The sequence below is a fragment of the Suillus paluster genome, assembly GCF_016628075.1.
Source record: "Suillus paluster strain FC165 chromosome Unknown EDB91scaffold_20, whole genome shotgun sequence".
Taxonomy (NCBI): domain Eukaryota; kingdom Fungi; phylum Basidiomycota; class Agaricomycetes; order Boletales; family Suillaceae; genus Suillus; species Suillus paluster.
The window spans coordinates 338,355-349,706 of NW_024537580.1; the positions used below are offsets into that span (position 1 = coordinate 338,355).

The window sequence follows — 11,352 nt, forward strand, 5'->3', positions numbered from 1 at the left end:
CTCACATGATGTCCAATGCGGTGTCAGCTCTGCTCTTCGACAGCTGCGGTCGTTCTCGGCGACCAGCTCAAACAGTATACGACTTTTATTGAGGGTTTTTATTCATCATGCAGTCTTTGCGCACACGAAGGCCCTCTGACACGCGCGCCGTCGTCAAACGCCAAGCCTCTAAACTCGAGAAGAAACCCATCAATAAGAATGTCCGCAAGTCTACCGTCGATGACAAGATAAAGAAGCGCATGTCCCTGCGCTATGCAGAGATATCTGCCCCCACTGAAGCTTCTGTTCCGGACGTGCCAAGCGTTCCCATCGGGCTGCGACCAGGCACTGCGAGAGACCCAGATGAGATTGTCTTGGAAAGTGCCAGTATCAGAGAAGACCAGAAGGCTATCGATCAGAGGTTACTGGACAAGGAAGATTTCGATCCCGACTCTTGTGGGTACCGTGCATGTGCAGTCTGGGTGTTCTGACGCGTTCGACACGTCATACAGACTTGAAGGCCAAATTGGCTAACTCAACCGAAGCGGAGCTCAGGTCTCTCCAGTCCTCACTCAGATCGTCTAAGGATGATACCGCTGTTGAACTACAGCGGAATGTGTTTAAAAAGTATCTCTTAATATTCTACCCCGTTGACCCTGCTAACCTCAATACAGTTATGCTGAATTCGTCCTGATCTCTAAAGAAATTTCTGTCCTTGAGAACGAAGTTCTCGAACTCAAGGAAAGTCTTTCTGAATGGAAGTCGATGCCGAGCCTTTTACACATCGACGAATCTGCCTCTGCTGCAGAGCGGCGGCGCAACGTCCGTTCGTCGATTGCGGACCTTCGCGTGCTCTACGCAAATCAGATGCAGACACTACACACGCAAATCGAGGGCTCCACCAAATTTGCTCCAACAACCCCAGGTAGACATGTGGTTTACGACATGGACGGGATATTTGCTCTCAATGCGGCAACCTACAAGGTTAATAACACTGTCAAGTTCGTTGTGCTAGATGATTCTGTGCTCGTTGCGAAGAGGAGAAGGAGGAACAATGGAGAAGGGGGACGGCTGGTGGCAGAGAGATGTTGGCCTTTGAATGAGATGCTGGTGTTAGATACGAAGGATACAGCAAGTAAGTGGATCGTATTGTTGAATGCGTACGATTGTCTGATCAACCTGGCAGCTATGACGAATGTCTTTAAAATTCGTTATCAAAAGGAGACATACGTTTACAGAACGGAGGCAGCTTCTGATAAGAAGAATCTTCTGGGACAATTCCGCCAAGTCGCCGAAGAACTCGCAATCCGCAAACGCAGGGAGCGTGAAGGCGAGCATGAGCGACGCAAGAGCATGTGGACTGGTGCAGATGTCAGCCTTTATACCTTAATCGCTTCATATTTCGTTCATCTCACATGTTATTCTTATCTAGCGTTCCTCCATGACATTGCATCCTGATGCGATGCCGTCCCTTCCTGACTGGATGGCTGAGCTTGCTCGTAAGGCAGGCGTTGAAGGGGACACTAGCGCACGGGACAAGACCGAGCGCGATGCACGTTTTATCAGTGATTTTTCTGACGATCTCACAGTCGCCATTGCTCTGCGATCCTGGGAACGGGCCGTTGAGCTAGTGGAGGAAGGTCGAGTTAAAGTATCTTCCATGCCGTTATTGAGCGCCAAGCTTACTCCTCTCACGGCGGGTCTCATCTCAGCATTACTCGATGCACTCAGTGCACCTGGGAACCGCAAGAATACTGCAGTAAGCCTCATCGGGTACTTGTTGAAGCTTGGACAAGGTCCAGCAGCGAGGTCGACGTTTTTATATGCACGAGCGGAAGCAATGAACCGATATGTCAGGGCCATCAAATTTGAAGGTCATGTCGGGATGTATGTGCACGATTTAGCGGTGGTAATGTTTACAGGGATCAAGCATACAGCGGATTGGTTCCTCGCGGGTTTTGTAGAGCACGAGATGACCAGCAGTTAGTGCCGTCTTGCCTTCTGCATGAGATCCTATTGACTTATAGGTGTCAAGCCTTCATCGACTGGGCCAAAAAACAGATCGAATTGTATGCCGAAAGGTTCAGGAAGCAAGTCTATAGTTCCGATGCTGAACCGCAGACTGTCAAAGAAGCACTCAAAATCTCGCACAGTCAGAGTCGCAAGGTTCGTCCACGATCTCTCTTCGCCAATCATTTATTCTCACTAGTTTCCTTGTCTCGGCTTCTCACTCCTGTTAGCTCCTACAAGAATTCGGACTCGACTTCCGCTTTCTCCTCGACGAGCTCCTTGTTCAAAATCCCCAGACCAGTGATACCTGCGTTGTTTCTGCTACCTTCCATGCGCCCTCCTTCTCACGCTCGCAGACACCCCAATCTACATCATCCTTTGTGTCTTCCTCAGCTCCCATGCTTTCGATTCCCTCGGTGCCTATCTCGCCCGCCCGCTCTACCACACGCTCTCCGATGCCTGTGCGTCCAGTCATACAATTACATGACTCCGATCGTCCGCCAAGATCTTCGCGGGATAGTCCAGCCCCTCCGCCACGCTCGTCAAATCGACCTGGGAGCACTAATAGACCTCCAGTTGCTATTCCGCAAAGGGAGGGGATGTTTTGACCGGATATTTTACATTGTTGGTTTTGTCTCTCTTCTTCGAGGTTCAATTATATTGGCCGAACTCACCAAGGACTTGTGGTATACATTCCACCGCCTGACAATGACAAGTACCGAGGTATGTGATTGCACCCTCCAGCGCTCTGACTCTGGTTAGCACTGGGGCTAAATCAAAGCGCACGACCCAAGTCGAGTGGCAATATAGTGATCGCCTACCCCTTACCCCTTCAGATGTCTCAGTGGGCTTCAATATGGACCCCGACAAGGGAGGATTTACGTGATGCAGCTCCAAGAGAGACTTGGCAATTGACCCTGATTACCTTCCCTCAGGGTCCGAGGACCCTTATACACAGCACCTATCATGTAGCCGCTCATCCATCATTCGAAGAGTTTGGTGGCTTCTGGACCGGGGACATTAGGTTACGACACGTTCCTCACCTGCAAGCTAATCGTACAGCATGATAGCGGAATTTTGGAGATTTACTTTTCTCCACTTTTTCTTTCTTTACTGGCTCGCGTCTACCCCATCCTGTCTCTTGCTGTGCTGCAATAAATGCTCGAAGAACACACATTCGAACACTACTACTAACAATTTGTATTTGGAGCAACCCCCAAGGGCATCTGCAAACCGGTGAAGGTTACGTTAGTGATACAGCCGCGGCGACAGGCAGTTCACAATTCCACTGGAAGATAGTGAGTGCCTTGATTTATACGTGTATAAACTTGAAATACATTCCGCTGAGGTAGCGCACATCAAATGTCCATCGCCGCACACGCCAAGAACATGCCCTTGCTGGGCTCCCCTGGGCTCCCGCACTAAGCACGCGATTTCAGGCGAGGTTTCACGTCATATCTCTTGTGTATCACTTACAAATGCGGCACGCTGTTCAGCTGGATCTTTCCGTTCATGCATAGATGCATGTGACAGGACAGAATGCGGCTGAGCAACTTGGCACACTATGCAGATTTAAGCTTTGTTTTGAACCTGCTGCCACCTGACCTGCCTGGGATCCCATTCAACTTGCGCTCTTTCCACTACGACGACTCATCTCCAATGTCTGCATGGCAGAATCCTCATATGCACAGAGGCGAATGGAGGCGCGAGAAGCCCCTAGACTTCGGGAATCACCACTTTGCAATTCTGAATCTTTTCCGTAATGGCACTCTGGCATTTTATGTCTTCCTTCAACTTGCTATCTTCGCCGCTGCTTCGTGGTTTGCGATACTTGTTCGTACCAGAGGCCCTATTACCCTGCCCAGTGGTGTTGCAGACGTGGCAATGAAATACCCACGCATCACGAGTTATGGGGTAACACTTATTGCGACAGTTATTTCTTTCCTGAACATGGTGTGCGTTTCCTTTCGTCATGATTTAAATTTCACAAGAATTCATGCATTGCCGCAGCCTTCTCAGTAGTGTACTTCAAATAGCACTAACAGCACGAATGACCCAGCCCCTGTCATTGCAAGCTTTGCGAGGAGGTTTTTCATTAGTAACAGGACAAACACTCCTCGGTGTACGAGGGCTCAAGATCGCCTGGGCCTGGATAAAATCGCTGGCATGCATGAGCCATGGGGAGAATATCGGACCCAGCGACAGGCTGTACTGGAGATGGCTGAAATATACATTGATGTACGCCATGTTATGCGGACCGCTCACGTCGAGGTAATTTATAATGGGTCTTCGTATCCTTTTCATTACTAATGCGCAATCTTGGTAGTTGGACTAGTTTTTTGACCCCAACACCTGTGGAACTCCAGTTTAAATTTGGGGGTCCAGAGGTCGATTACGTCGCCGCCCCCGCACAACTCCAAGCTAGGTGGAACGGATACGTTGCTCCGTATCCTAGTGATACTTCCCCCCTTGTTACTTACATGAACGCAACGAGAGGTGATATATCTCTTCACTCAACAGTCACAAAATCTTAATGGCATTTACACCGGTAGGCATGCAAGGTTACGGTCTTAGGGATGCGACCCTGTTTACCCAAGCCGGAAATGCGGCAGCCGCGAATGAACTGGGTTCACCGTACTACATCCCCTTTTACGGTGCATTGTATAATGGTTCAACAGGTATGGTCATCATCATGTATGCCTAAGGCCACTATGTGACAAGAGTTTTAGGGGGTATATTCACAAATGCCTTAATGACGGGGCAAGATGCCCGTCCAAGCATCCCGTCCGAATATACAGGATGGACTCCACGCTATACGACGGTCCAGCAGGGCTTTAGTGCGGAAGTCCGATGTCGACAGCAGTCATTCATCAATGCGGTTGGTGTGTATCCATCTGTGAGTTTATATGACAGTGCATCATCGGGAACATCAATTGCTGGGCCCAATGGGGTCGTCCCAGCGGACTATAGTATAAAGAGATGGTTAATGATTACGAATTGTTCAAGTGATTCGGTAGCTTGTGAGTGGACTTACTGCGAGGGTAATTCATTCCAACTCTCCAGCAGACACTAGCGATATCCTGGAAATGGTTGATCCAAATGGTTCGTCTCTGGGCGACGGTGTTTTAATAGGCTCGGTCTGCAAATACCAGGACTTCGAAAAGGCGACCAACCAATCTTTCCGTAAGTTAATCGTTATTATGAACCAGGTGATAAAAAGTTTTGATCATGAAATTGAGCAGTTGTTCTTATGCAAGGCTTTGACCCTTCGTACTCCTTCATCACACCCACGATTTGTGAAGTTTCTCCTCGTATTACATCCGTTGAGGTCGACTTTGACGGGACTACCGTGAACATCCACAATACCACGAATTCTGAGTCGTTGGACCCAGAAGGTCAACAAGCCGCCTATATAGACCAGATCTCAGACCTCATCTGGGAGATGATGTTTGTTACGCAAAGTCTTGCTGGAAATTCCATGGCAGCTGGTATTCAAATGGTCGGTTATGCCCATGACGGTTCTCTCACGTTGGACAGTGTTTTGTTGAACTTCGTGTTGGTGAGTGTTCAGGTATACACCGGAGTAAGAACTGTCATCGCTAACACGAAGTAGGAAAACTACCTGAGAGGGGCTATCGAATTCCTAGGCACGGTAAGTTACCACCGTTTTCATTTAATAGTTGACTATACGCTCTTGATTATCCAGTTCTGGCGAATGGATCTCCAGCACATGAACAACACCTCTATGACGCAGTACACCGGAATAGTGCATGTGAAGTCATTGGGATATGAATACCAACGGTTAACATTTCTTTTGCTCCTTGTGCCTCTGGCTATGGTGGTATTTCTCACCTGCGCTGCTGCGGTCTACACGCCCGCAGCAAAACCGAAAAAGCCTGGATATGTGTCTCTCGTCGAAGTCGGGAGCATACAGGACAACATGTACGGCCCGCTCAACCATGCACCGCGCAGTAGCTTCGCAGACTCAGAGGACTTTGACCCCATCAATATCATCCACCTCATGATGCTTGCTTCGAGGGCTCGTCTGGAAAATGAAGCAGGGCAGAATGAACTCTTTCAATTTGCATTGGATTAGTCGAGTTATAGATACCGAGTAATTTATAACATTGTAGCTAGATGCTGTTGCGCCGGGAGGGGGCACAGCTAGTGTGCCATCAGGGGTTTCAGGGTCTTAGCACACATGGACACATACTTACTATTAGCACCTGCACACGTTGTACAATTCAGACAGCTTCAGCATCCTTCTCACACAATCCTTCTCCGGAGCGCTTGAGCCGGGTTCACGTGCACTGTACATGCAGAAAGGCCACCTACACAATGTTTGCAAATTGACTGGAAATGATTAATGAACAGCGGCATCGCGGCACACCTGCCTAATACGGTCAAATTTATGATATGATATTCTAATCAGAGCCTACTATACGGAAAGTCATCCAATATAGTGATCGCCTACGCCTTACCCCAGCGGGCTTCAGCATGGACACCGGCAAGGGAGTATAAGACTTGGCGATTGATCCCGATTGCCTTCCATCGAGCCTCGTACACAGCGCCCATCATGGAGCCACTCATCCATCATTCCGAAAGTCTGGTGGTTTCTCAACTAGTGACGCCACAAGTTGCAACATGTCTCCAAATGTAGACATCAAAGCGGAATGTTGCAGGCTTTACTTCTCTCCGATAATCCCCTCACGTTTCTGGCTTATATCCACCCCACCCCGTTTCACACATCCGAACATAACTACAAACAATTTGAGTTTGGAGCAACCCCTGAGGGCGTCTGCAAACCAGGGTTACGTGAGTGATACAGCAGCCGCCACAGACAGCTCACAGTTCCACAGGAAGACAGTGAATGTCTTGATTCTCTGTTTTCCACTGAGGCAGCGCACATCAGATGCCCATTGGTACACAACGCCATTAAGCACGCAATTTCAGCTTCACGCTAGATGCCCTGTGTATTACAGATGCATTTCAGCTGGATCTTTCCGAATCTATTTAAATCGGATACAGATGGTGGACAGGATAGGACGCCATGGCACACTATACATATTTAAACTTTGTTCTGAGCCTGCTGCCACAATCGCATTCAACTTGGCTCATTCCACTACGACGAGTCATCACCAATGGCTGCATGGCAGAATCCCTTCTCTTTCTCTCGTACACGCAGAGGCGCATGGAGGCGCCTCGACTCCGAGAAACATTTTGACTCCGAGAAATGCCCCGACTCCAAGGGACGTTACTGCGCAATTCGCAATCTTTGCGACGGCCTGCTGGCATGTCATGTCTTCATTCAAGTTGCTATCTTCATCATTGCTTTGTGGTTTGCGATCTATGTTCGCACCAGGGGCCCCATCAGCCTGCCCAGTGGTGTTGCAGAAGCTGCAATAAATAACCCACGCATAGCGTACTACGTGGTAACACTTGTTGCGACAGTTATGTCTTTCCTGAACACAGCGTACGTTTTCCTTTCATCATAATCCAAGTTTCAGAAATATTCATACATTGTTTCAGTCTTCTCAGTCGTGTACTTCAAAAAGCACTGATAGCACGAATGTCTCGACCCCTGTCATTGCAAACTTTGCGAGGAAGTCTTTCCTTAATGACAAGACAAACACTCCTCGGTGTACGTGGGCTCAAGATCTTCTGGGCCCTAATAAAATCCCTAGCATGCATGAGCAATGGGGAGAATATCGGACCCAGCGACAGGCTGTACTGGAGGTGGCTGAAATATACATTGATGTACGCCATATTATGCGGACCGCTCACGCCAAGGTAATTCATGATAGTTTTTCGTATACTTCTCATTACTAATCTGCAATCCTGGTAGTTGGGTTAGTTTTTTGACCCCGACGCCTGTGGATCTCCAGTTTGATTTCACGGGTACACAAATGGACTACTCCGCTGCTGCCGCACAACTTCAAGCTAGTTGGAATGGGTATGTTGCTCCATATCCTAGCGAGAGTTCACCACTTGTTACCTACATGAACGCAACAAGAGGTGATATCTCTCTCCACTCAGCAATCACAATAAAATTAAACAACATTTGTACTGGCAGGCCTGCAGGGTTACGGTCTTCAGAAGGTGTCTCAGTATACTCAAGCCGGAACTGCGGCAGTCGTGACTAAGTTTGGCTCACCGTACTACATCCCCTTGCCGGATGCATTGTATAATGGTTCAACAGGTAGGTGATCATCTTGTATGCGTATGGCCACTGTGTGACACGAGGCTTAGGGGGTGTGTTCATGAATTACTCGTCAATAACGCAAATATGCCGGTTTAAGCATCCCATCCGAATATGCAGAATGGACTCAAAGCTATACAACGTTCCAACAAGGCCTTAGTGCGGAAGTCCATTGTCGACAGCAGTCATTCATCAATGCAACCGATGTGTATCCATCTGTGGGTTTATATGGCAGTGCATCATTGGGAACGTCGATCGCTGGGCCCAATGGGGTCGTCACAGTGGACTATGCTATACAGAGATGGTTGACGATCACAAATTGTTCAAGCGATTCAGTTGCTTGTGAGTGGACTCACCACGAGTGGAATTTGTTGTCAATTCTCCAGCAGACACCATCGATATCCTGGCAATGGTTGATCTGAATGATTCGGCTCTGGGCGACGGTGTCTTAATTGGCTCAATCTGCAAATACCAGGACTTCGAGAAGGCGACAAACCAGTCTTTCCGTGAGTAATCGTCATTTCATTTGAAACATGTGATCGAAAATCTGATCATGGAATTTGAGTAGTTGTTCTTATGCAAGGCTTTGACCCTTCGTACTCCTTCATCACACCCACGATTTGTGAAGTTTCTCCTCGTATTACATCCGTTAAGATCGACTTTGATGGGACTACCGTGAACATCAACGAAACCACGAATTATGAGCCGTTGGACCCAGAAGGCCAACAAGCCGTCTTTATAGACCAAATTTCAGACCTCATCTGGTTGATGACGTTTGATACGCAGAGTATTTCTGGAAATTCCATGGCAGCTGGTATTCAAATGGCCACTTATGCTTATGACGGTTTTCCTATACCGGACAGTGCTTTATTGAACTTCACGTTGGTAAGTGTTTTGGCATACATCGGTGTAGGAACTGTCATCGCTGACACGAAGTAGGAAAACTACCTGAGAGGGGCCATCGAATTACTTGGAACGGCAAGTTTCCACTTTTGTCGTTCAACAGTCGACTACATGTTTGATTATCAGTCCTGGCAACTTAATCTCCAGCAGATGAGCAACACCACCATGATGCAGTACACTGGAATAGTTCACGTACAGTCAATGGGATACGAATACAAACGGACGACGTACCTTTTCCTCCTTGTGCCTCTGGCGGTCGTGGTGATTCTCACCTGCGCTGCTGCGGTCTACAAACCTGCGGCAGAGCCGAAAAAGCCTGGAGATGTGTCTCTCGACTTTAGCGAGAGCATAGATAAGGCGATGGACCGACCCTGCAACGTGCTTTGCAGACTCGGAGAACTTTGACCCCACCAATATCATCCACCTCATGATGCTTGCTTCTAAAACTCCGCTGCCCCAGGAGTATACCCCAGGGGAGAACGAACTCTTACAGTTTCATCTGAAATAGCGGACTTGAAGACGTTCATAGGATACCGAGCAATTTATAGCTAGAATACTGTGAATACTGTCTACGGAAGGCGCGGCCAAGAGAACACTTGATAAATGAGTTGGGTTTTCAAAACAAAAGATGCGGAGCAGCTATGTATTGTGGCAGTGGTTTTGTTGCATGTGCGTCCGACGATAATGATCCCAGCTTCCTTTCTACGCATCGATATATGTACTCCTCGTTGTCCGCGAGCCGCGAATCACGCCACTGATACTACAAATCTATGACTCAATGGCGTATTCTCATTCAACTCATTTCGCAGACTGACCTGCTATGCACTCGATCTCGAACAAAACGTCCTTGGGAAGTCGAGCAACTTCGACAGCTGAGCGTGCTGGCTTGTGTTCCGAGCCGCTGAAGAACTCCTCGTAAATCTTGTTGACAGTGGCAAAGTCCTCCATGTTTTTCAGGAATACCTATGTAATGCATCATCATACACGCATCGGATGCGTCAGATAAGTTCGATTCGGAGATGTGACTGTCCACGTACCGTAGTCTTGACGACCTTGCCGACTGAACTGGAGCTGGCTTCAAGAACAGCCTTAAGATTTGTGAGGGCCTGCTTGGTCTGCTCCTCGATACCGCCTTCAACGATGAGCATCGTGGAAGGTACGAGGGGGATGCAACCCGAAACAAACACGAATCCGCCAGCCTTGATGGCTTGGGAATAGGGCCCGATAGCTGACGGCGCGTTCGACGTCGAAACGGATGTGATTGTAGACATTTCTCGTTTTGTTCTGACGTCGAGTGCAAAAGCGGGGTATTGGGGGAGACGAAGAGTGTTTGTCCTACAGCAGCCTCGACGGAGAACGAAAGATCTTGATAGACGGATCGCACCCAGCATTAATCGATAGAACCACGCGATAGTTTACGATACTCCCGAAAACGACCGTTCACAACAAGAAAACACAACTTCGCTAACCAAGAACGATAAGATAAGATTGCGTCGATCGCAAGTTGATCGGCAGTCAGTACTTACAGTACACTATCTCATAGTACTGTATAGTGACGGGAGCTGCCTATTCGCTATACAATATGAGATATATACATTATCAAATAATTCCCACGGAGGGATCAACCAATATTGGGGGTGTCAATGTAGCAAAAGTATTCGGCGAGTACATCGTCAATGGTCATTGTGTATTACTACTTGGAATTCCAGAATCTGTCTAATGTAGCCTGCTTTGCATTCTGCAATTCCTCGTGCCGTAGTGTTGCTCGGAATACACGAAGCTTGTGAATAAGGTCAAGTGACGAACCACATCACTGCCCCCACCGCCCTTGCAGAATGTGCCAGAGGAGGAAACCCTTGTTCCTGCAGTGTTGACATTCTTGTTTGAGGAGGCTAAAGTGCATCTCATTCGCGCCGATCACCGCTTTGAAGATATATTCGCAAAGCTCAAATGTAAGCCTTTTGAGTTCCTTGAACAGGTACATCCATTCCGGTGAGCGCAGTATTTTGACTGCGTGAAATGGAATGCTGACGTATCTCGTAGGGCGCTGGTACAGTCGATTCTGTGAGAATTATCTCCTGCACAAGTGAGGACGTTAGACTGAACATCAATTTTGCAGTGGCCAGTAAATTTCATGGTTGGGCAGCCCGATCAATCAATCATAGGTTTGTTCGGTTGTATGATTCCTCCTTACCTGAAAAGCCAGCGGATTATTCGTGAGTCAGAATTATATGTCAGGGGCATGCTTTGCCATTCTACGC

The 11,352-nt window shown here is 48.1% G+C and overlaps 4 protein-coding genes across 4 annotated transcripts; 3 read left to right on the top strand and 1 right to left on the bottom strand.

The window, feature by feature from the left end:
• Positions 1–2,776, top strand: EDB91DRAFT_1127738 (uncharacterized protein). Its single transcript, XM_041318503.1, has 8 exons — positions 1–435; positions 492–606; positions 654–1,114; positions 1,166–1,350; positions 1,412–1,961; positions 2,015–2,145; positions 2,220–2,613; positions 2,668–2,776. Exons 1-7 carry the CDS (start codon positions 108–110, stop codon positions 2,595–2,597), a joined length of 2,148 nt encoding a protein of 715 aa, XP_041178164.1. The 5' UTR covers positions 1–107; the 3' UTR covers positions 2,598–2,613; positions 2,668–2,776.
• Positions 2,777–3,472: 696 nt separating this feature from the next.
• On the top strand, positions 3,473–6,257 carry EDB91DRAFT_294819 (uncharacterized protein). The gene is made up of 9 exons (XM_041326747.1): positions 3,473–3,944; positions 4,000–4,260; positions 4,316–4,485; positions 4,542–4,667; positions 4,719–5,009; positions 5,056–5,172; positions 5,232–5,548; positions 5,603–5,641; positions 5,696–6,257. Exons 1-9 carry the CDS (start codon positions 3,529–3,531, stop codon positions 6,083–6,085), a joined length of 2,127 nt encoding a protein of 708 aa, XP_041178165.1. The 5' UTR covers positions 3,473–3,528; the 3' UTR covers positions 6,086–6,257.
• An 873-nt stretch (positions 6,258–7,130) lies between these two features.
• Positions 7,131–9,496, top strand: EDB91DRAFT_1247537 (uncharacterized protein; the record flags this gene model as incomplete). Its single annotated transcript, XM_041322825.1, has 7 exons — positions 7,131–7,462; positions 7,519–7,779; positions 7,835–8,004; positions 8,063–8,188; positions 8,575–8,694; positions 8,757–9,073; positions 9,128–9,496. The coding sequence occupies 7 exons, from the start codon at positions 7,131–7,133 to the stop codon at positions 9,494–9,496; spliced, it is 1,695 nt and encodes a 564-aa protein (XP_041178166.1).
• A 341-nt stretch (positions 9,497–9,837) lies between these two features.
• EDB91DRAFT_1081359 (Endoribonuclease L-PSP/chorismate mutase-like protein) lies at positions 9,838–10,362 on the bottom strand (the record flags this gene model as incomplete). The annotated part of the gene is made up of 3 exons (XM_041315372.1): positions 9,838–9,851; positions 9,907–10,054; positions 10,129–10,362. The coding sequence occupies 3 exons, from the start codon at positions 10,360–10,362 to the stop codon at positions 9,838–9,840; spliced, it is 396 nt and encodes a 131-aa protein (XP_041178167.1).
• Between the last annotated feature and the right edge of the window lie 990 nt (positions 10,363–11,352).